This window comes from Talaromyces marneffei, chromosome 4 (genome assembly GCF_009556855.1).
Source record: "Talaromyces marneffei chromosome 4, complete sequence".
In the NCBI taxonomy this organism is placed as follows: domain Eukaryota; kingdom Fungi; phylum Ascomycota; class Eurotiomycetes; order Eurotiales; family Trichocomaceae; genus Talaromyces; species Talaromyces marneffei.
In genome coordinates, this window is record NC_072351.1 from 2,222,029 (window position 1) to 2,244,782 (window position 22,754).

The 22,754-nt window shown below is 46.1% G+C and overlaps 7 protein-coding genes across 7 annotated transcripts; 4 read left to right on the top strand and 3 right to left on the bottom strand.

The window, feature by feature from the left end:
• Positions 1-2,802: 2,802 nt before the first annotated feature.
• Positions 2,803-4,037, top strand: EYB26_005838 (uncharacterized protein; the record flags this gene model as incomplete). The annotated part of the gene is made up of 3 exons (XM_054265118.1): positions 2,803-2,902; positions 2,957-3,907; positions 3,970-4,037. The coding sequence occupies 3 exons, from the start codon at positions 2,803-2,805 to the stop codon at positions 4,035-4,037; spliced, it is 1,119 nt and encodes a 372-aa protein (XP_054121093.1).
• Positions 4,038-4,627: 590 nt separating this feature from the next.
• Positions 4,628-5,718, bottom strand: EYB26_005839 (uncharacterized protein; the record flags this gene model as incomplete). The annotated part of the gene is made up of 3 exons (XM_054265119.1): positions 4,628-4,783; positions 4,845-5,391; positions 5,456-5,718. 3 exons carry the CDS (start codon positions 5,716-5,718, stop codon positions 4,628-4,630), a joined length of 966 nt encoding a protein of 321 aa, XP_054121094.1.
• A 1,732-nt stretch (positions 5,719-7,450) lies between these two features.
• On the top strand, positions 7,451-9,371 carry EYB26_005840 (uncharacterized protein; the record flags this gene model as incomplete). The annotated part of the gene is made up of 4 exons (XM_054265120.1): positions 7,451-7,587; positions 7,643-8,628; positions 8,704-8,870; positions 8,931-9,371. 4 exons carry the CDS (start codon positions 7,451-7,453, stop codon positions 9,369-9,371), a joined length of 1,731 nt encoding a protein of 576 aa, XP_054121095.1.
• Positions 9,372-9,671: 300 nt separating this feature from the next.
• Positions 9,672-10,912, bottom strand: EYB26_005841 (uncharacterized protein; the record flags this gene model as incomplete). The annotated part of the gene is made up of 6 exons (XM_054265121.1): positions 9,672-9,699; positions 9,752-9,900; positions 9,956-10,169; positions 10,219-10,633; positions 10,698-10,783; positions 10,854-10,912. The coding sequence occupies 6 exons, from the start codon at positions 10,910-10,912 to the stop codon at positions 9,672-9,674; spliced, it is 951 nt and encodes a 316-aa protein (XP_054121096.1).
• Positions 10,913-15,460: 4,548 nt separating this feature from the next.
• On the top strand, positions 15,461-16,762 carry EYB26_005842 (uncharacterized protein; the record flags this gene model as incomplete). The annotated part of the gene is made up of 1 exon (XM_054265122.1): positions 15,461-16,762. The coding sequence occupies one exon, from the start codon at positions 15,461-15,463 to the stop codon at positions 16,760-16,762; it is 1,302 nt and encodes a 433-aa protein (XP_054121097.1).
• Positions 16,763-19,833: 3,071 nt separating this feature from the next.
• EYB26_005843 (uncharacterized protein) lies at positions 19,834-21,453 on the top strand (the record flags this gene model as incomplete). The annotated part of the gene is made up of 1 exon (XM_054265123.1): positions 19,834-21,453. The coding sequence occupies one exon, from the start codon at positions 19,834-19,836 to the stop codon at positions 21,451-21,453; it is 1,620 nt and encodes a 539-aa protein (XP_054121098.1).
• A 343-nt stretch (positions 21,454-21,796) lies between these two features.
• Positions 21,797-22,723, bottom strand: EYB26_005844 (uncharacterized protein; the record flags this gene model as incomplete). The annotated part of the gene is made up of 1 exon (XM_054265124.1): positions 21,797-22,723. The coding sequence occupies one exon, from the start codon at positions 22,721-22,723 to the stop codon at positions 21,797-21,799; it is 927 nt and encodes a 308-aa protein (XP_054121099.1).
• Between the last annotated feature and the right edge of the window lie 31 nt (positions 22,724-22,754).

A 22,754-nucleotide genomic window follows, 5' to 3' on the forward strand; every position in this document is an offset into this window, starting at 1 on the left:
GAGGCGGGGTTGTTGGTGAGTCTTCACCAACAGCTGCAGCAAAGCTACACAGGAAAGGCGTCAACGCGCTGCAAAGCCCTCAACGTCTAAGCCTAGTTCATTTGACGCTGCACGAATAGCTCAGAAAACGGTGTCGGGTTTGATGGGCGATAGGAGACGCAAAGCGGAAGACGCGGTTTCCGGAAAAGCTCACTGGATGCGATGACGTCTGCGGTTGAGCTGGACGAACAGTGTTCAAGGTAAATAGATTCAAGCGATTTGCGTAGTTAATGTTCCAATGCGTCGTTATATCGAAGGTGATAGACTGCGTAGGCGGTGCGCTGTCAAAGGTACGGGGTAGTTCTGGTATATTCACGTTTAGCGCAACAATGCGACGACATCGCTACATGGCTGTTTTGACAAGGACCGAGTTACAGCTAGCGACCATGCTAATAAGAGCACGTGTTTCGTGCGATCATGCCTCGAAGTCGTCGTGAGAAAGTGGTAATCTGGAATAAACACAAGATAGAATGACTCGTTTGAAGACCTGAGTCATGAAGAGGAACCCTGGGTTGAGGTTGAAAGTGTCAAGGTGAGGTAAGTTCGATGGGCTTAGTTAGTTCGGTTTTGGCGGGAGCGGACGGGCGAAGTCTTCGTCTCTTTGGGTCAAGCTGGGCTGGCGGTCTTGGCGCTCGAGCCTGGCCAGGGTCGACAAGCATGCCCGAACCGGTTAGCGCTGAATGAGTCTACGGACTGTAAGGAGCAAGAATTCCGTCGCCGTTTTTTTTTCATTTCTGTTTACTCCGTACGAAGTACATCTCGCTCATGAACAGACGATTGCGACATTACAAGATGCATTGCTCAAGCCTTGCTCTTTTGGAATATGTAGAACGGTACGTGGCACATCCTTGATCAGTGCTTGAAGAGCCCCTGGTCAATGCGCCCAGTGCACAGAGGATGAAGTCCAATCAGGACATGATTTCAGCTTCATCCAAGATATCTGAACTACGTGTTAGGCTTTGGTGCCTGTGGGTAGCTCATGCTCCTCTCTACTCATCAAAGTGGCCGTCTAACATGGCATCTTTACATGTTCGAATGATTTGACTAGTCTCGAGGCCACCCGCTTTGTCTCAACAGATACACGTACTATTCAGGTCTCTTTGGCATGATCTATTTCATACAGGAATGTCGCAAAGAATCATGACATGATATCCTGTAACTCTACCATGTCCTCCAACCATATGTACCGAAGCTGTGTCATTAGTGACTCAAGACACCTTACCAATAGACTCCGTGTGTAGAGACTCTAGAGAGCAGTTACTTCATTACAGAACAGCCGAAGAGCCTCCCTAGTTACCAACCAATCGTGGGTTCAGCCCCTTTAGGAAGGCACGCGGGATAGCGTGAATCCGAGTTCAAACAGCGGCTGAAGATGAAACACTACGAGACCTAGGATAGCCTTCCCTGCATGAATCACCGCCAAAGTTGAGGCTGAATGCAGTACAGTGGTTACCGTTTGGTTCGAAAAGGATGTGACCATCACGGTTTTAGCTTGAGTTACGGAACATATAACTACTTGCTACGTAGTAAATTGTGACTCGAAAATCTGTGCTGGTCTTGTTTGAAATCGAGAACAGAGTCGCCGATAGACATTTCGGGCAGTATCAGACGGCAACTATCGAAAGATATCCAATAGTGTTAGATATAGTTCCCCGTATAGCAATGTCCTGTTTTGAAGATCGACGACAGATTCACATCAAAGCATTTCTTGGTTGTCCCCGGTTTTTAGAGTCTTGACAAAACTCAGAGGATGAACTAAGACCGCTTCTCTGAACAAGTCAAGCCTTATTATTTTTGTCGACAGCAACCATGCTACTGATTTTTCATTCCAACTGCACATGTAACATTTCACAGTAGGTACCAACAAGTTTTGTTTGACCTATCGAAACCCGCCGCGTAATCTTCACCCATTGATCGCCAAGACACGCGTGGCTGTGGATAATGGCCGCGTGGAACACCTCCTCCTTGCTGATACTTGATGGGAAGAGTAATGTTTATATCATAAACGGCAGACCCAGAGAATGACTCCATCCGAAAAAAGGCTGGACGCAGTGGACGGGGCGCTATCTCCACGTGGTCCAAGCGCCTTCCCGCCTCTCTCTTTTCAGGCCAATCACATCTAACGAAATCAACAGAACCAGGTAAATTGAACAAGGGACCTGTGGAGGCATTGAACCGCAGTAAGCTGGTTGTTGAGCAAAACATATATATATGACATAGGAACGGAATACGACTGAACAATCTCTCGATCTCACATCGACTGACTGTACGTAGTACGGCGTAAACAGTGCAAAGAGACACACCAGAAAGTGGCCAATGATCTGTCAACCTCGTTATCCATTTATAGCTTAGCGCCAGATGGGGCTGGGCAGCAGAGCTTTCCTATTGGCCAATGGTCGAATTAGGCTCAGATGTAAAGGCAAAGCCCCACGTGGATGACACTGAAGCAGAAGAGGCTGGTAAACAAACACCTTCTGTTGATTTTCTGGTTGTTTAAATGCTAGCTTAACTATTAATATGATTTCTGTCCAAAGCCGATAGAACGAATTATCTTGTCTCACCTCCTCCTCGTCTTCTCTGTTAGTTGTGAATTGTGTGATTATCCAAGCAATCAACTGCATTTGCTTCATTGTTCGAGTCTTCATATCGTTTTGGGAACATCTCTTTGCAGACAATTTTACGAGTTGCTCAGGCTAGATAGCCAAAGAGCTTGTTTCTTCTCCTTTTTTTTTTCTTTTTCTGGATCGCATTGCCCCAGAAAATATGAGGGTTTCGAGGCTATCTGCAGCAACCGCTGCATTGATTTTATCGACACAGGTGTCTGCGCAAACCTATACTGATTGCAACCCTCGAGAACAAACTGGTATGTCTCCCTTTAGACAACGCTCAGAAAATTTAATTGCTAACTTTCCTTTAGGCTGTCCAGCTGACCCAGCACTCAGCGGTTCCGCAAGCTTCGATTTCACACGAGGAGCCCAACACAATTGGACGACAAGCGGCACAGTCACATACAGCAGCAGCACTGGAGCGGGTTTCACAGTTGCCAACAAGGGTGATTCACCGTTAATCACTTCCGACTTCTACATCATGTGGGGACATCTCGAAGTCGTGCTTCAATCCGCTCCCGGTACCGGCATTGTTAGCAGTATAGTGATGCAATCAGACACACTAGACGAAATCGATCTCGAATTCCTTGGCGGCGACGCCTCGAGCGTTCAGACAAACTACTTCGGTCACGGCGACACTTCCGAATACAATCGTGCGCAGACAATTGCAATGTCAAACAATCAGCACAGTTTTCACACATACACAATCGACTGGACCGCCAACATGATTGTATGGCAGATTGACGGGACTACCGTTCGCAGCATGTCTCCTGCCACTGCTAATTCAGGCCAATACCCCCAGACCCCGATGATGATCAAGATCGGTATCTGGGCTGGAGGTGACCCCAGCAATCCATCCGGCACAATCAACTGGGCCGGCGGAACCACGGATTACAGCAAGGGCCCATTCACCATGTACTGCAAATCGGTGTCGGTGATTGATTATTCGACTGGAAGCGAATACGTATACACCAGCAAAAGTGGTACTGCCGACTCAATCTCGGCTGTTGGCGGAAGTGTTGATGGGAACAAGGCTGCGACCGCATCAGTTGCGACGGATGCTTCAGCAGCAACAATCACTTCATCTGGAGGCGAAGCTCCTATTCCGTGGTCTGGCACTCATAGAGAGACTTCGTCGTGGAGTACCCCGAACATTTGGCCCTGGGTATCGACGGCCACGGCATCGATTACCAATAGTAATCCTTCATCGGAGCATACTACTTCAGGAGGTGGCAAGTTAGCGCCATTGACGGTTTCTCAGAGTAAGGCTTCCTCTGGGTCCTGCATGACTTTTTAAACTCTCAGTAACTGACAATGTTTACAGAATATTTCCCTGTCTATTTCATCTCCGCATCCGTCGTCTTTGGGCTTCTCTTCCCACTATGGCGTTAAGGGCGCTTCTAGACAGTAGCACGTCATGCCATAGCACCACTTCCACTTGATCACTATTTACATCGCAAAAGTTTCTCATTATTCAATTCCGTCTCATCAGCGTTGATCATTACATCTCCATCGGCAGTTCCCACGATATCACCAAAGACATCGACTACATCACCAACACTTCCTTCAACCTCCAATTCGGGAACTCAAATCACTTCTCAACCCTTCTCGACAGTGCAAATATTCCCATCAGATAGGTAGAAGACCTATCTTGTACATTTTTCACGTCGTTCTCATGACCATATCATCGGCGATGTATAGGCCTTGTTATTTTTCCGGGGTTTTCTTCCCTATTCACGGCTGATTTACGCTATTTCATGCATTATGATCGATGGCAAGTATGCCTTGACGCTTGCTTCCTCACATAGATTATTACATACATCCACCTTGGTCAAGACGACAGATGGATTCGGCGTTTTGTTTTTTACCGGAGTGGGCTTTTATTCATGAACATGTATTTCCAATGATTCTGATATATGTATAGTAACGAAGAAAATAGATCTTTTCATGAGCAATCTCAAAGTATGGTTATTGGTTATTGGTTACACCTGGCCCTCATGCGTGCCTGTATAGGGATGAGATTTGAGTGGTTTTAAGCCCATCCAGGGAGTGTTCACCGGGCTTTCGCCTACATATAGAAAGACATCATATAGCCAACCTCCAAAAGCAGTGCCGCAAAAGGGGGCAACCATGGGTACCTGCATGAAGATCTCATTCAGAACACGCCGCATCATTCAGCTGGCAAAGCGCACAACTTACCCAAAAATAGTAGTTTCCAGCAGCCCAGACATTATGGCCATAGCCGATCATATAACTAACAAGTCTTGGACCAAAATCGCGCGCAAGATTGATCGCATACCCCGTTTCCCATCCAAAGCAAGCACCGATCCCAAATATCACGAAGAAAAGGACCAGCGGCGTCAATGGTCCCGCGCCGATGTTATTATCATCCTTGATCGCAAATATACTAAACATCAAAATCGAACTAGCAATAAATTCAGAAAAGAATTGCCCTGTCTTCGTCATGAATGGTGCAGGATACGTGCAAAATATGCCCGCCGTGGCATTCGGTGAGAAGCCCGGTACGGTACGAATGTTCAGGCCCCCTTCGTACGCATCAATGGCCGATCTATAATTTGCGTACACGATTGCGGCTCCAGTCATGGCGCCGAGGATTTGGGATAGCGTGTAGATTGGGAATTTGCGCCAGGGGAATTTCCGGTACAGGCAGTTGGCGAATGTTACGGCTGGGTTGATGTGGCCGCCGGATATGCCGCTAGTGTAGACACCGAGCATGACGGCGATTCTGTAAGGATAAGTTAGTTCGGCGATGAAATGATTGGAGGGGACTGATTCGAAGAAGGATTTACCCCCAACCCCATGATATAGATTGATAGTCACCTCTCTGATCCCGACTGAGAGTCACTTGAGCAACAGCGCCGTCACCGAACAGGATCAGAATCATGGTCCCAAAGAATTCTGAGAATGGTTCCCTCAAAGCATATCGAATACAACTCCAAAGAGGTTTCTTTTGCTCATAGCCATCTGATCCCGGGACCGAGAACGGGATAATATTTCCTTTTCTCCTGCTGGGGCTACTCATCGTTTCGGTTAAGCTTTCTTCAGCGACCATGCTTCGTTCTCTAAAATTTCTTGACTCGGAAATGAATATGTATACTCAAACGGACTATGATATCAAAGCTGCTTATATTCGTCGTTCAAATATGGAGTTCTTATCTGCTTTCTCTGCTCGTTGCATGCAGAAGGTCCCTGGAACTATTTTGGCATGATAACCATCAACGACGGTCTCGCCAATGAGACAACAGACAGAACTCAAGTCCACGCATTTTGTGTTACATGCAGCTTATTAACACCGTTACAATAAGATGTTCTATCTGGATGCAATCTGCTAGAACTATTCCACAAGTTCAAGTTAAAGTCAACCTACGGAGCCAGGGAAAGTCACGGAAATACTTCCCAATTGAACCAGTAGATGTCGTACAAAGACACGAATATACGCCGAGTACCTCATTCAGAGACCAGGGCTTCGATAACACCTGCTCTGTTGTTACATCTAGTAGTGCTTCAGATGTTTGAGAGCATGATGGCAACGTATCGACAAGCCAGACAGATCACGGAAAGCAGAATACAGGCAACGGTCCTCCAGAAAAAGCCGAACATTATATTCGATCAACCCCTTCATTAATCCTATCCCTGGATCGCATAGCCTAGAAATCAATGTCCTGAGTGACCTGAAAAACGTACGCTGATCAGGTAGGCTATCATTTATCATCCTCGTATGATCGTGCAGCGCAATCCTTGTCGATCAGGCATAAATAATACAGTCGGCTTTTTCTGTCGTAATCGAAATCGTTCCACACCACATAGACCTCAGATCCAGCAAAATTATCGGACAACTATCGAGGATTGTTTCGCTATCATGTACCCCGGATTATCAATAAGTATGTCGTCGTTGCGATCGTCCTTCTCCGGACCCAGTTTTATTCATCCCATCCGTCGCATCGAAATGTCACGGCGATGGAGTCTAGGGTCCATCGGTCCTTGCTAGAGTGGAGAGGAATTCACTCGTGCATATGAATTGGTTGGTACATTATTATTATCGTCGTGTTGATCGTATAAATATTTCTGACCCCACCCCGCGTTTTCATGATGGCGCAGCACGGAATGTCATTTCATCGGAAGCATCTCACCTCATAATCAGTAAAGTCTGGATAGAAACACAATTATTGTCACACCGTCGCATGTGTATGTAGATAACCTCGCACAGGCGGCAAGTCTCCTTGTCAAGGTTGCACTGATGACTCGGCATATAATGGTGGGTGAGAGTCTTCTGCCACGATAGTCGAGACTGACCTATATAGTTGTCCGACGCTGTGTGACCAAAGCACCATCGAACGGCCTTGTGTCTCCAATTAAATACTCCCCGGGGAGACTCCGCACTCGTATTCGACTTAGTGGAGAAGCTTCGAGTGTGTTATCGGCCGTCCACCCTCATCCCACATGCGCAATCTACCCCAAAGTTGTTTACTGGTACCTAACCAAAGCGCACAGACGATGATCCGTCTCGGTCCAGCAAAGCCGGCGACGGCACAATAGCCGGTGAATGGCCAGGGATTTTATTTCTCCCCCAGTCAGATGCCACTATTCGTGTGGGGGGGCCAATCGTTATTGGTACCCCGATGGGGCGATACTGGTAAGCTCGTGCTGTTTTGATTCCCATGTGAAATATATCAGAATGCGCAACCTAAACCATTTTCTCTCTGGGAAATAATTCTTGCGCTTCTGCTTGACTGTCATCCCTTTTTTGTCTTTCAACAACAATCAACTCCCGCGAGCTTGACATAATGCCAGGTTTGGCTGAGTCTTTCATTGGCTCTATAGATCAGGGAACAACAAGCACCCGGTTTCTGATCTTCAACAGAGAGGGTGAGCCTGTTGCATCGCATCAAGTGGAATTTGAACAAATATACCCAAAATCAGGGTATCTTTAACTCATGGCCATTTCCATGTTAGCTCTAGATGCTAATGAAATGCAGGTGGCACGAACACAATCCCCTCGAACTCGTATCATCGGTTGAAACATGCATCGAAGAAGCGGTTAAGAAATTCGAAGAACTCGGATACAGTCGGCAGTTGATCAACGCAATTGGAATAACGAATCAACGGGAGACAACGGTGTTATGGGATTCTGTGACCGGGGAGCCTCTGCACAATGCAGTTGTGTGGACGGATACGCGGTCACAAGCTATTGTAAGGGAGTTGAAATCTAGAAAAGGCGCCGAAGATTTGCAAGAAATCTGTGGTTTGCCTCTTTCGACGTATCCGTCTTCCACGAAATTGCTATGGATGATTCAAAACGTGCCCAAGGTCAAAGACGCTTGTGAAAGAGGGCATCTTGCATTCGGTACCGTCGATTCTTGGCTGATATATCGATTAAATGGCGGCCCTACAGCGAATGTGTTTGTTTCTGATCCCACAAATGCATCAAGGACGATGTTTATGAATCTAGCAACTCTCGAATATGACGATCGTCTTCTGGACTTTTTTGGTGTCAAAGGAAAGATTCATCTACCTCGAATCGTGCCTTCATCACACAGGAAAGCGTATGGAAGTATATCTTCCGGTGCTCTTCAAGGAGTGCCAATCATGGGATGTCTGGGTGATCAATCCTCGGCCCTGGTAGGCCAAAAAGGATTCTATCCCGGTCTGGCGAAAAACACATATGGAACAGGCTGCTTTCTCCTATATAATGTCGGTGAGAAACCGGTCATATCCAAGCACGGTTTATTAGCAACTGTGGCATTTCAGTTTGATGGTAAGCCCGTCTATGCTTTGGAAGGGAGCATTGCTGTCGGGGGCTCAGGTGTCAGGTTCCTGCAGAATAACCTCGGTCTATTCAAAGAGTCGAAGGAAATCAATGAACTAGCAGCAACCGTAGAAGACAACGGTGGTTGTATCTTTGTCACGGCATTCAGTGGTCTTTTTGCTCCATATTGGATAGACGATGCCAAAGGAACGATTTGTAAGTTTTCCACAAATCAAAAAAAAAAAAAAAAAAAAAAAAAGACGACGAGAAAGTGATCTGACGATATTCTAGTTGGAATTACACAGTACACTCAAAAAGGTCATATAGCCAGAGCGACATTAGAAGCAACTTGCTACCAGACCAAAGCAATATTGGATGCCATGGAGAAAGATAGTGGACATGCGCTTTCAGAACTGGCTGTTGATGGGGGTATGAGTAATTCGGATCTCGCGATGCAAGTACGTGCTGAAAAGACTAACCACAATTCCATGTTCTCTAACTAATCTCTTTGGCGGTAGATTCAAGCAGATCTCGTATCAATCCCAGTTTATCGTCCCAAGATGCGGGAGACCACCGCCCTTGGAGCTGCTATTGCTGCAGGCTTAGCCCTAGGCCTTTGGCGCAACTTCACCGAATTGCGCGACATCAATCGAGCTGGCGGTGCGGTCTTCGAGCCTAGCGTACCTCGCGAGAAAAGTGCTGAAATGTTTGCTCTCTGGGAAAAGGCCGTTCACATGTCGAAAGGATGGGTGAAAAAGGATAATGAAAAGTTAAATGGAGTACACAATACTCGCAAACCATCAGTTGTTGCTAACAGCAAGCAGAAAGAGTCAGTCTTTATCACACAATCAGTCTTCGGTGACTTGGACGAGGCAGATGAGGAGGATTTACTGCTGGAACTACGCAAAATTGAGATTCAACAGCGTTTAAAGCATTTGAGAAAGGGACTGAAGCCATGACTGCCTGGTAATATAGATTTGGTCTCATTTTGAGGCTGCAAGGATTGAACGTTCAGCGTCCCATACCCATAATGAATGAATGATTGAAAATAAATGTTGTCTAACAGAGGAAGAACCAAAAGGGCTTTTTGTAGGTAAAACTGTACATAGGAGCGGGTCAGGTGACCTAGATGTTGCATGCAAAAAGGAAAGAAGGCGTCAGCCAACGTCGCTAAAGACATCTCACATATTCCTTCGTGAGCATAATCATTACTCATAACAATGTGTTTTTTGATAATCGTTGAATGTTGGAGATGAGTCTCATGGTCTCTGGCCATAAACGGTATAGCTGTGAAATCATTAGATCTCAAGTGATAGGTATTTTGTTAACAGACACTTACAGATCTATCGAGACGGGCAAGGCATATACATCATCACTCATAAGGTCTTCATGGAAAGCATCGCCTCCATCTCGATTCCAGCGGATTGTCCTCGCAAATGATTTCACACTAGTGGAAAGCTCTTGTGTCTCATCGTAGAGGTCCATTTGCTACTTCATAGTCAGTATTTGCTCCGTCTTCATTTAACTCTCAACATAATCTTACCAGCTTCGAGCCTCCGTGACTTGGAGTCATGGGCTGATTTCTTTTGACGACGTGGATATTGATGAACCCAGCTTCGTGCATCCATTGTGCAAGGAATGGAGCTGGATAAATCACATCTCCTTTCGAGGCGATAAATTGAGATGACGACTCATATTGAGAAGTAAACAATGGATCTATATCCTGAAACTCCACCCAGCCACCGGAATTGCAGTTTCTAGTAATCAGTTAGAGACATTGATATGAAGGCAAATAGGAAAACATACTCGAAACATTGCCGCATCAGCCTAGGCCAGCCATGAATCCTGCCAGCCAGAAGCCGAGCATGAATATAATCAAAGGAGTGGGAATAGGTCCATTCATCGTCAAACTCATCAATTTGAAAAGATAGATTTGGAGGGACCAGGATCGGCTGAGAAGGACAAAGTTCAACTCCGACGACCTCGGCGCTTGGATATGCATCTGCCATTTCGATGCACCATGTCCCCGTTCCACAGCCTATGTCTAGTATACGCTGCGGATGCCAGTTGATAGGAGCTAGGTGCAGATAGTAGTCTTCGGCCGTTGTGAAGATTAAGTGCATTAATTCCAACCGTTCAACTTCCTCCTGATCATATAAGGGAGTGATGCTATCGAGTTCCACGAAAGAATCACACCATTCATCATCCGGCCAACTATATGCTAAAACAAGCAATTAAGCATTTCCCTAATGTGACGTCGAATATAAGAATTTGAGAATTCTTACCATCATCTTCGTCAACATATATTTGGCCGTCTTGAAGCCGATAGTCTACAGTGTTCAGATCAAGCGACATTGTAGACTCGTTGTCTCTATGCAAAAGCTATCAGTCATCAGGCAGCATATGCGAGGGTGATCAAAACAAGAAGTGTGTTCACATACATTTCCGAATACCCCTCATCGATAAATTGTATGGGTCTAAGTGAAAAAATATCTCTCATCTTGACTGAATTCTCCATTTCTGCTAGCTCGAAAGACTGCCCGGGGAGGTGTTATAAACGTGACATCTGGACCTCCGAACACGAGTATATAAGGTAAGTGATTTTCAAGTTTGAGGCGCATCTCTGGCTTATCTTTATACAATCTGGTTACACTGACAGCTACCTATCCCATCCATTGTTCGAGGTGTCTTTGAGTCAGTCGACTCCAAAGGCAGTTCAGCTGTCACACGTCAATCGATCAATCAATAGAAAGAAAACCTCAATCGCTTAAGATTAGGGCATTATCCTACACCAATAACTATGCCATAGGGCACACGTACAAACAACCAGAGAAAACTTTTCCGGAGAAAATTTCCCTTTGACCTTTCAACCGTTCCTTTTTCTATCGTGTAAGGTTCAACCTTTGTTGTACCCATGGCTCGCTTAAATCTCAATATGCCCAAGGAGAGAATTTGAAAACAGTACCGAAAAAGGAAAAGGTACTTAATATCGCTTAATGACTGGGTTTAACGCTTAATAATTGATGTATCTCCATGATCAACTGTGGAACGAATGTGCAACTTTGTAATTTCTAAGCGCCCATTCCGCTTTGTTAAATTTTCTGGATTATTTGATATTTTCCCATATTGGATGGACCTATGGAAATAATCCGACAACAAAGGGAAGAAGAAAAGAGGCTGCCTACATGATTGATTGGTGTCCACATATGCATTGGTGGTTCATTTGTCGTGTTCATTTGAACAAACAATAAAATCGACGTGTCCGAGGATGTTCACTCGCTTCCCTAACCTTATGTATGTATCATGTGTTATTTAAAATACTTATAGAGCGGGCTCACCGATTTGCTCAGCAACGGTGACTAACTAGTTAGGCAGGTTTTCTTTATTCGTCAAGCATTTCCTTTGCCTAGAAGGTCTACTCGGAAATGCGATTTGTGGATTCTGGAATTCTCTTTGTTTGAGGCTTGTGTGATGTAAGAGGAGATGCAAGGCAGGGCCATATGACAGGTATTCATCTATCCAGGCCCCTATAGGGCTAGGAGTGTGATGAACTGAGCAACATGCTGCTTAATTGCCTAAACAGGCAAATAACAGCGAGGGGTTTGTGACCATAAACAAACCTCTGCAACATGTATATAGCCTAACTACTTGATTCTGAAGTGAGGCATGTGAACACTGATGATCAGACACTTCCCATGTAGATGGTTCACTGTCATCACTGGACTAGTTATACATCACATTGTTCATCTATTTTGTAATCGAATAGACTCGCTGTGTCTTTCTTTTCTTTGATTCAACTATCAAAGCGAGTCTCGGACGAAAGATAGGCCGACTCAAAGCTTCATCTCGGAGACGCCTAGATGTCCGTCCATTGCAATAGCCTCGGTGATAGCCGACATGCTAGAGCATTTGATTGATTTTGCAAATTGTGTTCGGGGACGTCAAGAGGTTCTACAAATGGATGAGAGGCGGCCAATACACGGGCACCCGGGTGCCCACACAATTTTGGACACCCGGGGTGCCCAATCTGGCTAAGCACCAACATTTGGAAGTTCAGGCGGTTCTGCCAAAACGTTCAACTTCTAACACAAGTACGTGAAACATCAATCAAACTTTATATTACCCTCCTGTGTCAAAATAAACATATCAAAGAGCCTTCGTTGGGGATGAAAGTGCTGAAAAGCGCTGGATTCAGCGTTAAGAGGTCTGATTGGCCGTTGTCCGGGCCTCCTCCGCGCTTAGATGGTCACATTCTTTTATTTTGGGAAGAGAATGGGTGGGAATAAGATCAAATAAATAGAGGGATGGAAAATGAGAAAACAGAAATGGATTATGCAAATGACCTGAGATCATGAAGCAAGTTAAAAGATAGAGCAAGTGCCAACACTCATCAGTCCGCTTGATACCACAGATTCAATCCTTACCTCGACTGTTAATGTACTTGAAGGATTCTCTAGCGACATCCTACCACCAGAAGGCGACTTCAATTCTAGAAAGGCTGTGTTCGATTATGTCAATTCCTGGGCAAAGCCTCGAGGCTATGCTTTTACAACCGGCAAGTCCTCGAAGACATCTAATGGCCGAGTGAAGGTTTTCTTTGCATGCGACAGAAACAAGCCTCCTCCTAGTCCATCATCCAACTGAAAGCGCAGAACATCGAGCCAGCGCACAAACTGTTTATTCTCAGTGGTGGCTAAGGAGTCCTTGGATGGGACCACTTGGGTATTAAGACATCGACCTGATGCTAAATTCTGTGAATATAACCATCCGCCATCCACTGAACCTTCAGTACACCGAGCACACCGTCGGCTCCCAGATGAGGAAGTGAATATAATTGCAGACCTGACAACAGCAGGCGTTCCTCCACGAGAAATCCGGACTTATATCCGTCAGACTTCCAACGCTCTTACAACCTAGTAAGACGTCTATAACCTTGCGGCATCGACACGATGCAAGCTCGTCCAGGGACAAAGCAGCATCTAAGCCCTGGTGAATCAACTCAATAACGAGGGTTTTTGGAGCTGTATTCAACTGGATGCTGCCAACCAGCTGACTGCGATCCTCTTTGCGCATCTAGACTCAGTGGTATATCTACAACAAAATCTAGATATCTTGATACTAGATTGCACTTACAAAACAAACAAATATGGACTCCTATTTCTTGACATGATCGGAGTGGATTGTTGTCAGCGATCTTTCTGTATTGCTTTTACCTTTCTCTCTAGTGAAGTAGAAGAGTAATACATATAGGCACTGACTCAGCTCAAATCGCTCTATTAGGATGCACTCCTGTCTGTTATCCTAACCGACTACTACGTGGCAGCAATGAATGCTGTTGACAAGTCTTTTACAATGTCAAGAAGTTTGCTTTGTCTCTGGCATACTAATAAAGCGGTGGTACGCCACTGCCAGCTATCTTTTAGAGTGAAAAGAGGACAAGTAATCCAGACAGAGGAAACTTTGTGGAAAGAGTTCTACGCGGGATGGTATGCAATTATTGCGTCTAACACAGAACTGGTATATAAGTAATGTGTTGCTAATTTTCAGCTTAAATATGCACAGCATCAAAACTGCCTTGAGCCACTTCGGTATATTAAAGATGAGTGGTTAGATATATATAAAGAAAAGATTATAAAGGCCTAGGTGGATCAGCATCTTCACTTTGGCAATGTTGCTACTTCTAGGTAACTTTTTAGTTCATACTACTAGTGCTGGCACTAATATGATAGTCTATAGGGTTGAGGGGATCCATGCATTAATCAAATCTCACATTAAGAAGTCCACAATCGATCTTTTTGAAGCGTGGAGGTTGATAAAACAAGCAGTCGTGAACCAAGTCAGCGAGTTAAAGCATATTCGAGCCTGTTAGTGTTCCAGAATGCCACTTAATCTATCAAGCAAGGTCTATAAGGCAGTACATGGCTTAGTATCATATCAAGCTCTACGGAAAGTTAACGAGCAGTTAGAATTGCTCTCTAAGCCATCTTTAGCTTCGTGCCGTGGGCTATTTACCTCATCTCTTGGGATTCCCTGTGCACATATATTGAAGAGACTCTTAGAAACACAAGAGACTCTGGTTCTCAATCACTTTCACCCTTATTGGCATCTAAAGAGATCCCAACAACCGTCTCCAGCAGCTATATTACAACCCTTTCGATTGGCGGAACGTATTGAAAAGGCATCGGGCAAAGTAGCTTCCAGCACAAGACGTGAGCCCTCTGGATTTGAACTCGTTGAGGGTAGAAAAAGGGCCCCTATGACGTGCAGCAGATGCCATCAAATTGGGCATAGCAGGAAATCGCTGTGCTGTCCCTTAAAACACTCGGATCTGGTTGCCCGGCTTCCACAATTGCCACAAGAATCCACGGTTGATGCTGAGGGCAGTCTTGACTCTCTTCAGTCATTGAATCATGCGGATAATTCCCCCGGATCCAGTCTCCCAAAAGATTCACAAGGAGACCAGCTACGGGAGGCACCTAATTTAGAGCAAGAACCTGTAGAGAGAGATTATGAAGCATTGGAGGACGAGATGCAGGCATATTACAGTGACTACTTGTCCAAGCACGGTCATTTACCTGTGGGTGAAGCAGACCGATATGATAAATATAATTTGCGCAGCCGTAGACATAGATCTTAACTATTCAATCCATAGTTCTTTCATGTTTGAGACAGTAAAAGAATATTGTAAATCTGATAAAGTTGCAAGACTTCGGGGGTTCTCATATGCTTAGCCAGATTGGGCACCCCGGGTGTCCAAAATTGTGTGGGCACCCGGGTGCCCGTGTATTGGCCGCCTGGATGAGAAGATAGATGACTAATCTGATGTAAGATCACGTGATCTAACACCGAAATTATCCTGCAGCTATGTAAGCTGCTGTGGCTGTCGCTCACACGATATCAACTCTTGACGAGTTTCTTGGGGCTTAGGATACAGAAACAATACGACTTGAAACTTGATTTGGTAACACTCTTCGGCTTCGGCTAAGTATACGCGTTCATACAAAATAGTTACCTGGGGTACAACTTTCACCAGCGCCAGCATCACAACATGGCGCCCACAGACGACCTCAAAGCCCACGCGGCATCGTCACAAGACTTTTATGCGCTCCTAGAAGTATCGCCCGCAGCAGCAGACAACGAGATCCGCCGCTCATATCGCCGAGCAGCATTAAAATATCATCCAGATAAAATCGCGAACCCGACACCCGAAGACATCAACAAGTTCCATTTACTTCAGATCGCATACGATGTACTCTCTGACGCGGCTGTGCGCCAGCTCTACGATAATGCGCGCGAGGCAAGGGAACGGAAAAAGCGGGAGGTGGAGATGATGGATGCGGCGAAGAGGAAGATGAAAGAAGATCTAGAGGCTAGGGAACGGGCGGGTGATGCGGGCGCCGCGGTGGCACAGCGTGGGTTGAAGAGGACGTGGATGATGTCTAGTGCTGCGGATAATGAGGCCGAAGAAAGACTGGAGCGGGAGATTCAACGTATTGCGGAAAACTCGCAGCGGAGACGTCGAGAGGCAGAAGAGAAATTGATGAAGGAGGCTGAAGAGGAAGAGAAGCAGGAGCGTTTGGCGGCAGAGCAAGAACGTGAAGAGCGGGATAGAAGTTTTGCGCGAGTCGATAAGTCTAAAGAAGGTGGTACGAATGTTCCGGAGCTCGAGAGGGCTGTCAAAGTACACTGGGTTCGCGAGGGGCCTGGTGAAGCGTTCGATAAGGACAGATTGAGAGAGCTCTTTTCAGCGTTTGGGAAAGTGGAGAATACATTCTTGCTCAAGGACAAACGACAGCGAGTCGGCGAGAAGAAGGAAAAGAAGACGGTTGCTACTGGAGTGGTTGTTTACACATCAATAGTCAGTGCTCACTCGGCTGTTCTTGATAGTGCGAAAAAGATTAAGTCAGGAGCTCAAGGGGACTGGTCCATTCTCGAATCTGTGGTATGGGCTTCAGGAACTGGCCCAGATCTGAAATCGAGATCGGATAGTCATTCGCCAGTACCAGTTAGCGAGACACCGACCGCATCCTCTACATCTAACCCTTCTATGCCTCCAACTAGTAATGGCAATGTCAAGAAGCCAGCATTCGACTTTGCTAGCCTCAAAAACGGCTCAGCACCGAAGATAGGCGGTGGGAAGCCTTCGTTTGCTTCTTTCTCGGCGCGACCTGCCCACGCAACGCCGCCTGACAGCTCGACCATCAAGAATCCAGCATTGACTACACCGAGTTTGCAAGAGATCACGCTTATGAGACTGAAAACCGCGCAAAGAGAGAAAGAACGCAAAGCTTTAGAAGAGCAGTTGCGAAAGGAAGATGAGGCTGCTGATGCGGCTGCCCAAGAAGTCTAGGAGTATCAAAGATGAAACCTTGTATATAGAATAATGCTGATGCCCATAGTATAGATATTAGGATACCCATCGTTTTGAAAGCGTTCACACCTATCCACCACCGACTTCTTTCGAGTCTACTAGACCAGATTAAGGGCACTTTGCCCATGTCACAAGACATGTAAGTCAGGTTTCCTCTGAAAGTATGTACTCCCCGGACACTCCGTCGGGTTATATTCCACCCTTGAGTCTGGGTGTCCGACAAGTCCTCGGTCGGATCTCGTCTTATCGCAAACGGATAGTCTGTATCTATAAGACAAGTCAAAATGAAAGAATTATGTTTTTGAAGAAGAAAGTTATTTCTTTGATAAACATCAATAATAAGTCAGAGAAAACACGAAGACAAAAGAAACAAGACATCATTTTGTCTATTTTGGGCCGAAGCCCTCACCGCCAGCAGAGCACTCTGGACTAGATCCAAAGCTTATACATCGTCTAGACGACATGGTCGAATAGGTACCTAAGTTAGGTAGTCTAGAACGCAGAAATTGTTTCTCATTCGACGGGTTGGTTTCTGTAGTAACAATTCTGATAGCAGCTTGTATTCCAAAATGAACATCGGATTTAGACTCCTGGCAAGAAGACAAGGACACTGGGGAAATTTGGCATCAGACGTTCAACTTCAACAGAACAATTCTCGCAAGCGGTTACTCAAATCTATGCAATTCAAAGGGGGTGGTCAACTCGACGGATGGAGGGGCAGAACCTGGACTACTCCGTCCGGCTTCTCGAATAGTCAGGTCTAGCCCGATGGCTTGGTGACAAGTTCTACTCTGTAAACCTTTACTGTATAGTACGTAGTCGGGTTCCTGTGGACTTCTATTTAGGTACGGAGTAACTAAGTTAGTTAACTAGTTAGTTACTGGTGCCTGATGACTAACAGAATCCTCTCAGATCCACCAGCAACTGTCAACGGCGGTCGCCGATACTACTACTTATGGAGTAAAATTTCTACAAAGTTAGTGGCATAGTAATGGTTTACAATTTGAATACAGAGCACGGAGGACGTACAATGTAGTAAAACACTTTCTCAGCGCTCATATACGTAACTATGAAGCATTTCCGAGGAACACGCATCACATGTACCCTACGTAGTTTGCCATTTGCCATCCGGCCCGGCGAGGAGTTGAAACTTGATGGGTAGCCCTAAAGCTAGCACAGAAGGCGCAAAGTTTGGTGCCGATACCCGCGTGATTTAGTGCAAGCTAGCCATCCGGAGTAAGTTTGCTCGGGAGACATAGTAAGCGCAATGGCTGCCGCATAGCCCTGCCCTTTCCAGCTGAAACCTTGGCGGCAAGTCCATCGTCTGTGCTTATTTTGACATCTAAACTATCTACGTAACTTAACTAGGTTCGCTTAGTTCGCGTGGACTCATATACTCTTATGTAATAACAATGTCCTGTTGTCCAATGTTTGTAGCACGGTGTCTTTTTAGGGTCAATTCCAGGCCGGTTTGGGATGCTTTGTTTACTTTTGCATACAAAAGTTGCAGAATTGTCGGATTATTTCAATGCAATTCCTGGATATTCGGATTGTAGTCGGTATGAAGTCATGGAATTCGAGATGCAATCAGAGGTCTGTTCACCGCAAGATGGCGTTAAGGCGGAAGGGCACATGATGCGGGGTACAGCAGAGATCGAAGGCAGGAGAAGGAAAAAAGAAAAGAAAAAACGGAATACCTTCTCCGTACGGGGCAATACGCTCCCCGCTAACCACAACAGGCAAGATGATGTGCGCTATAACCGGATCAGGTAGCAGAATAGAGAAAATAAGCCACAAAATTACCGCTAGTATGAGTATCCGTTACTAGATCGACCCTCGATCCAAATCGCGTCACCTGCTGGGAAAATTTTTCTTTTTTGCTTTAACTTTTTGCCCTTTAGATTTTGTCTGGAGTCTGGCTCCATACAGAGAGTACACGTTACCGTACCTACGTAGTTCTCTCTGTAACTTACTACGTATGTATTAGTTAACTAACTAGTTAGTTGGTTACTTAGGTTAGTTAACTAGTAGCTTATGTACCTTGGCGTCGCCATCAGCTCAATGCCGATTCAATGGTGTCATCGAACGATGAACTGACGACGACAAGGTCCTCAAACTACTGACTTGACCCATCACATCCTTTACATACGTAGGCCATACTGGTGGCCGTTGCTTTCTATGTCAATGTCGTCTCTTAAATCATACACGCTTCGTCAGATCATAAGCGCGTGCTCTCGCGCGCTCTACTCCATAGTACATGTATTGAATGGTCAATGGCCAATACAAGTAGCTAGCTAGCTTGCTCCGTACTGAGGCATTCAACACTAGAGTCACAGACGCCAAACAACATTCCAACATTACACTATGGAAGATTATAAATCTGGTGTCTGGCCAGATCCAGGCCAACAAGAGATGAATCATGATTCACATGTATTCACTATTCAGAGGGCGCTTAATTGTCTGATTGGTTCTCCGTTGTGTATGCTCTGTAACTAGTGCTACAGTAGTAGTACATACTCTGTGGTCGTAGTTTGTATTGTCATTACCGACCCGCCTCAAGTTGGGCCCACCACATCATCTTTTTTTGGCTGTTCTCCACCGTCGAGACTCTTTTAGCGTGGCTCGCACGCTAATAAAAAAGTATCGAGAAGCAGGAAGGTACTGGAACCAAGTCTCTCTTTTCCACGGGCCGGGTCAAGTAGCATGTGTGATCAAGGAGGGGAAACCGGAAAACTAAGAAAATTTCGAATTGAAATGTTGCTTGTATGGATCATGTGGATCAGAAGCTGATGTCAAGGTTTTCCTCTTTGGCCAACACTACAAAGGGCTGCCTCCTTCCTCTTGCCATCCAAATTTTGTAACTGCCTCCCCTCTTAGAATTCTCCCAGCACACCACACACCACACATCGCACATCACACATCAACTAGCATTAGAGGAACTACACAGCACTTCTAGACTAGCTGCAATCAAACGTCCCGAGGATACGTGATATTCCCGTTCTTCTACACAACTACATCATAGAGGGGGCCTACCACAAAACTACGTTAGAATGCCCGGCCGCCTACTGTCGAGCCTAGTACGCTCGTCCTCGCCACATGCCATCACATCAGCTTCCCGCGCTTCATCGACTACTTCAGTGAACGATAGTGCGCCATCATCTTCTTCCAACACATCATCCAAGAGAAACTCCTGGTCGTTCCCCACCGCCGAGGGTCATGACAGCACCATCGAAAATCGCATCACAGCAGCCATGGACCATATCATCCACCCCCACAAGGAAAAACGCATAAGTCTGGGAAGATCATCGCGCTCAAAGGAGCGCGGCAAATCCTCAAAAGAAATTCAACGCACTGTATCCGGCCCAAAGCTCGACGTGGTCATTGAATCTCCCCCACTCGTCTTTTATGGCACCCCGGCCAACTCGACTGGAGCTTTGTTTTCCGGACGTATGCGTGTTACCGTCTCTGAGCAATTGGGTTCCGCCACTTTGAAAGAATTCAAGGTCGATCTCACCAAGACATTCACAACCAAGAAACCAATTTCCAGGGACTGCCCCGGCTGCGCTTCCCGGCTCGATATTCTCAAGAAATGGGACTTTTTGACGGAATCCGTGACTTTGAAAAACGGAGACCATGACTTCCCCTTCAGCTACTTGTTCCCAGGAAACTTACCCGCCAGCGCTCAAGGAAACCTCGGTGTTATTGAATACTGGATCACTGCTCGTGCCGTTACAACCACCGGAGCCGAGATTGTCAAGAAAGTTCCTCTTACTGTTCATCGTGCCATTCTGCCCGGTAACGACCGTGCCTCTGTCCGTATCTTTCCTCCAACCAACTTGACCGGACGAGTTATCCTTCCGTCTGTGGTACACCCAATTGGTGCGTTCCCAGTCCAGATGAGTCTCAGTGGTGTCGTGGAAAAGGGAGACGAAACTCAAACTCGGTGGAGGCTCCGAAAGATGATGTGGCGTATCGAGGAGCACCAAAAGGTGGTTTCCAGCTCTTGTGCAAAGCACGCCCACAAAATTGGTGGTGAAGGAAAGGGCGTTCTACATCAGGAAACCCGAATCATCGGCCACAACGAGGAAAAGGCCGGATGGAAGACGGATTTCGATACTGCCGGTGGTGAGATCAACATGGAATTCTTGGCCAATATCAAGCCTGGAAGCAAGCCTATCTGCGATCTCGACGTCAAGGGTCATATGGAAGTCAAGCACAATCTCGTCATTGAGCTCATTGTTGCGGAAGAGTTCTGCCCGAACCGAAACACCAAGCTTATTACTCCTACCGGTGCTGCTCGCGTTCTCCGCATGCAGTTCAATCTGCTCGTTACTGACCGGAGTGGTTTGGGAATCAGCTGGGACGAGGAAATGCCTCCCGTTTACGACGATGTTCCAGCCAGCCCTCCTGGATACTTTGCCGTCAATGGCGGCTGCGAGATGGAAGACTATGTTGGCTCGCCACTTCCGGATCTCCCTGATTACGAAGATCTTGAGCGCTTGGATCGATCTGAGGATTCGTCCATCTCCGGACTATCGCGCGAGATGTCTCGATTGACAGCCGACGACCTCATCGCCGAACCTGAGGTTGCAGCCCCTCGCAACCATGTCGAAGCGGAGACACCGGATGTTGTTGAAGCTGGAAACCTCGAGGCAAGCGAAACTGCTTGATCGTCCTCAACTTTTACGACTTTATGACTTTAATTCAAACCCAAAAACTATGGAGCACGGTACCTGAAGATACCCGGGATTTGTTACTGCATACATATTTCATTCTGTTTTATTATCTCTCCTTTGTCTCGGTCTTTGTGAAAGTTTTCCAGCGATATGATATAACTCGATATGATTAAGGGTGACTTGGGAGGCTCAAATTTGTACTTTTTTGTTTTTTTCATTTCATGTTATCCTGCAAGGCCCTACGCTTCGGCCAGAATATGCAGACAGATACCCACCATTACTGCGATATAATAATAATACTCAATTCTCTATCCATTTTTTTAAGTACGTATCTATATCAATAAATCTTATACCCCATAACGCCTACCCCCCACCCCAGGGGTACCAATAAAGCCACCAACGCCGCCAACGGAGACGATATCTCCAACACACACCAAACCCACATTGTGCCTATACTCGGCGCCCTCTTCATAACAGCGTAGTACCCGGCCTGATTGGTAGTTTGAACAAGTGATCCGCCCAACACAATTGCGAGGGGAAGGAAAAATAGTAGCGTCCGAGAAGTGAAGAAGTCGCCTATCAGAGCGTCGGATATTAGTGATGATGCCGACGGCTCTTTCGGCGGCGTGGGGGATGGTTTTGGCTGTTTTCGTTTTCGGCGGAAGGGGAAGGAGATGATGTGGCCGTGGGCGAGATGGATGACGAATGTTAGGACGGGGAAGGCGATGAATAGTGATTCTTTGATTATGTCTTTCCAGATGATTTCTTGGACGTATTGGTGCGCTGCGAGGAAGGCGAGTGTGAAATGGACGGTTGTTAGAGGGATGGATGTGAATAAGGTGTCGATTAAAGGTGGTAATTCTCCATCATCATCATCTTCTTCTTCTTTTTCTTCCGCTTCTTTCGTCTTGGGGGTTTTCGAGCGGAGGGTGTTCGGATCGAGGCTTGATATTTGTCCTGACGATGATAATTCGAGGAACTGTGTCTCTGTTGCGTTTAGGTCGATGAATTGTCCGTTTGGGACTTGTGGAGTTTTCTTCTTCTTTCCTTTGCCATTGTTGTTATTTCTGAGATGTTGGTTTAGTTCTTGTTGTCGCTCAGCTGCGATTTCGAGGAGGGTTTTAGCTTGTCGTGAGTTGTTTTTGTTGCTCGTCTTGGAGAATTCGGGTGGTCGTGAGAGGGGGATTGAGGATGCGTCGGTGATAGTGTCGTTTTCTGCTGCTGCGACCGCGGCGGCACGCCGTTGTTTGCGGTTTTGGGGCATTATTATATGTATATCTGAATTCAATGTTATA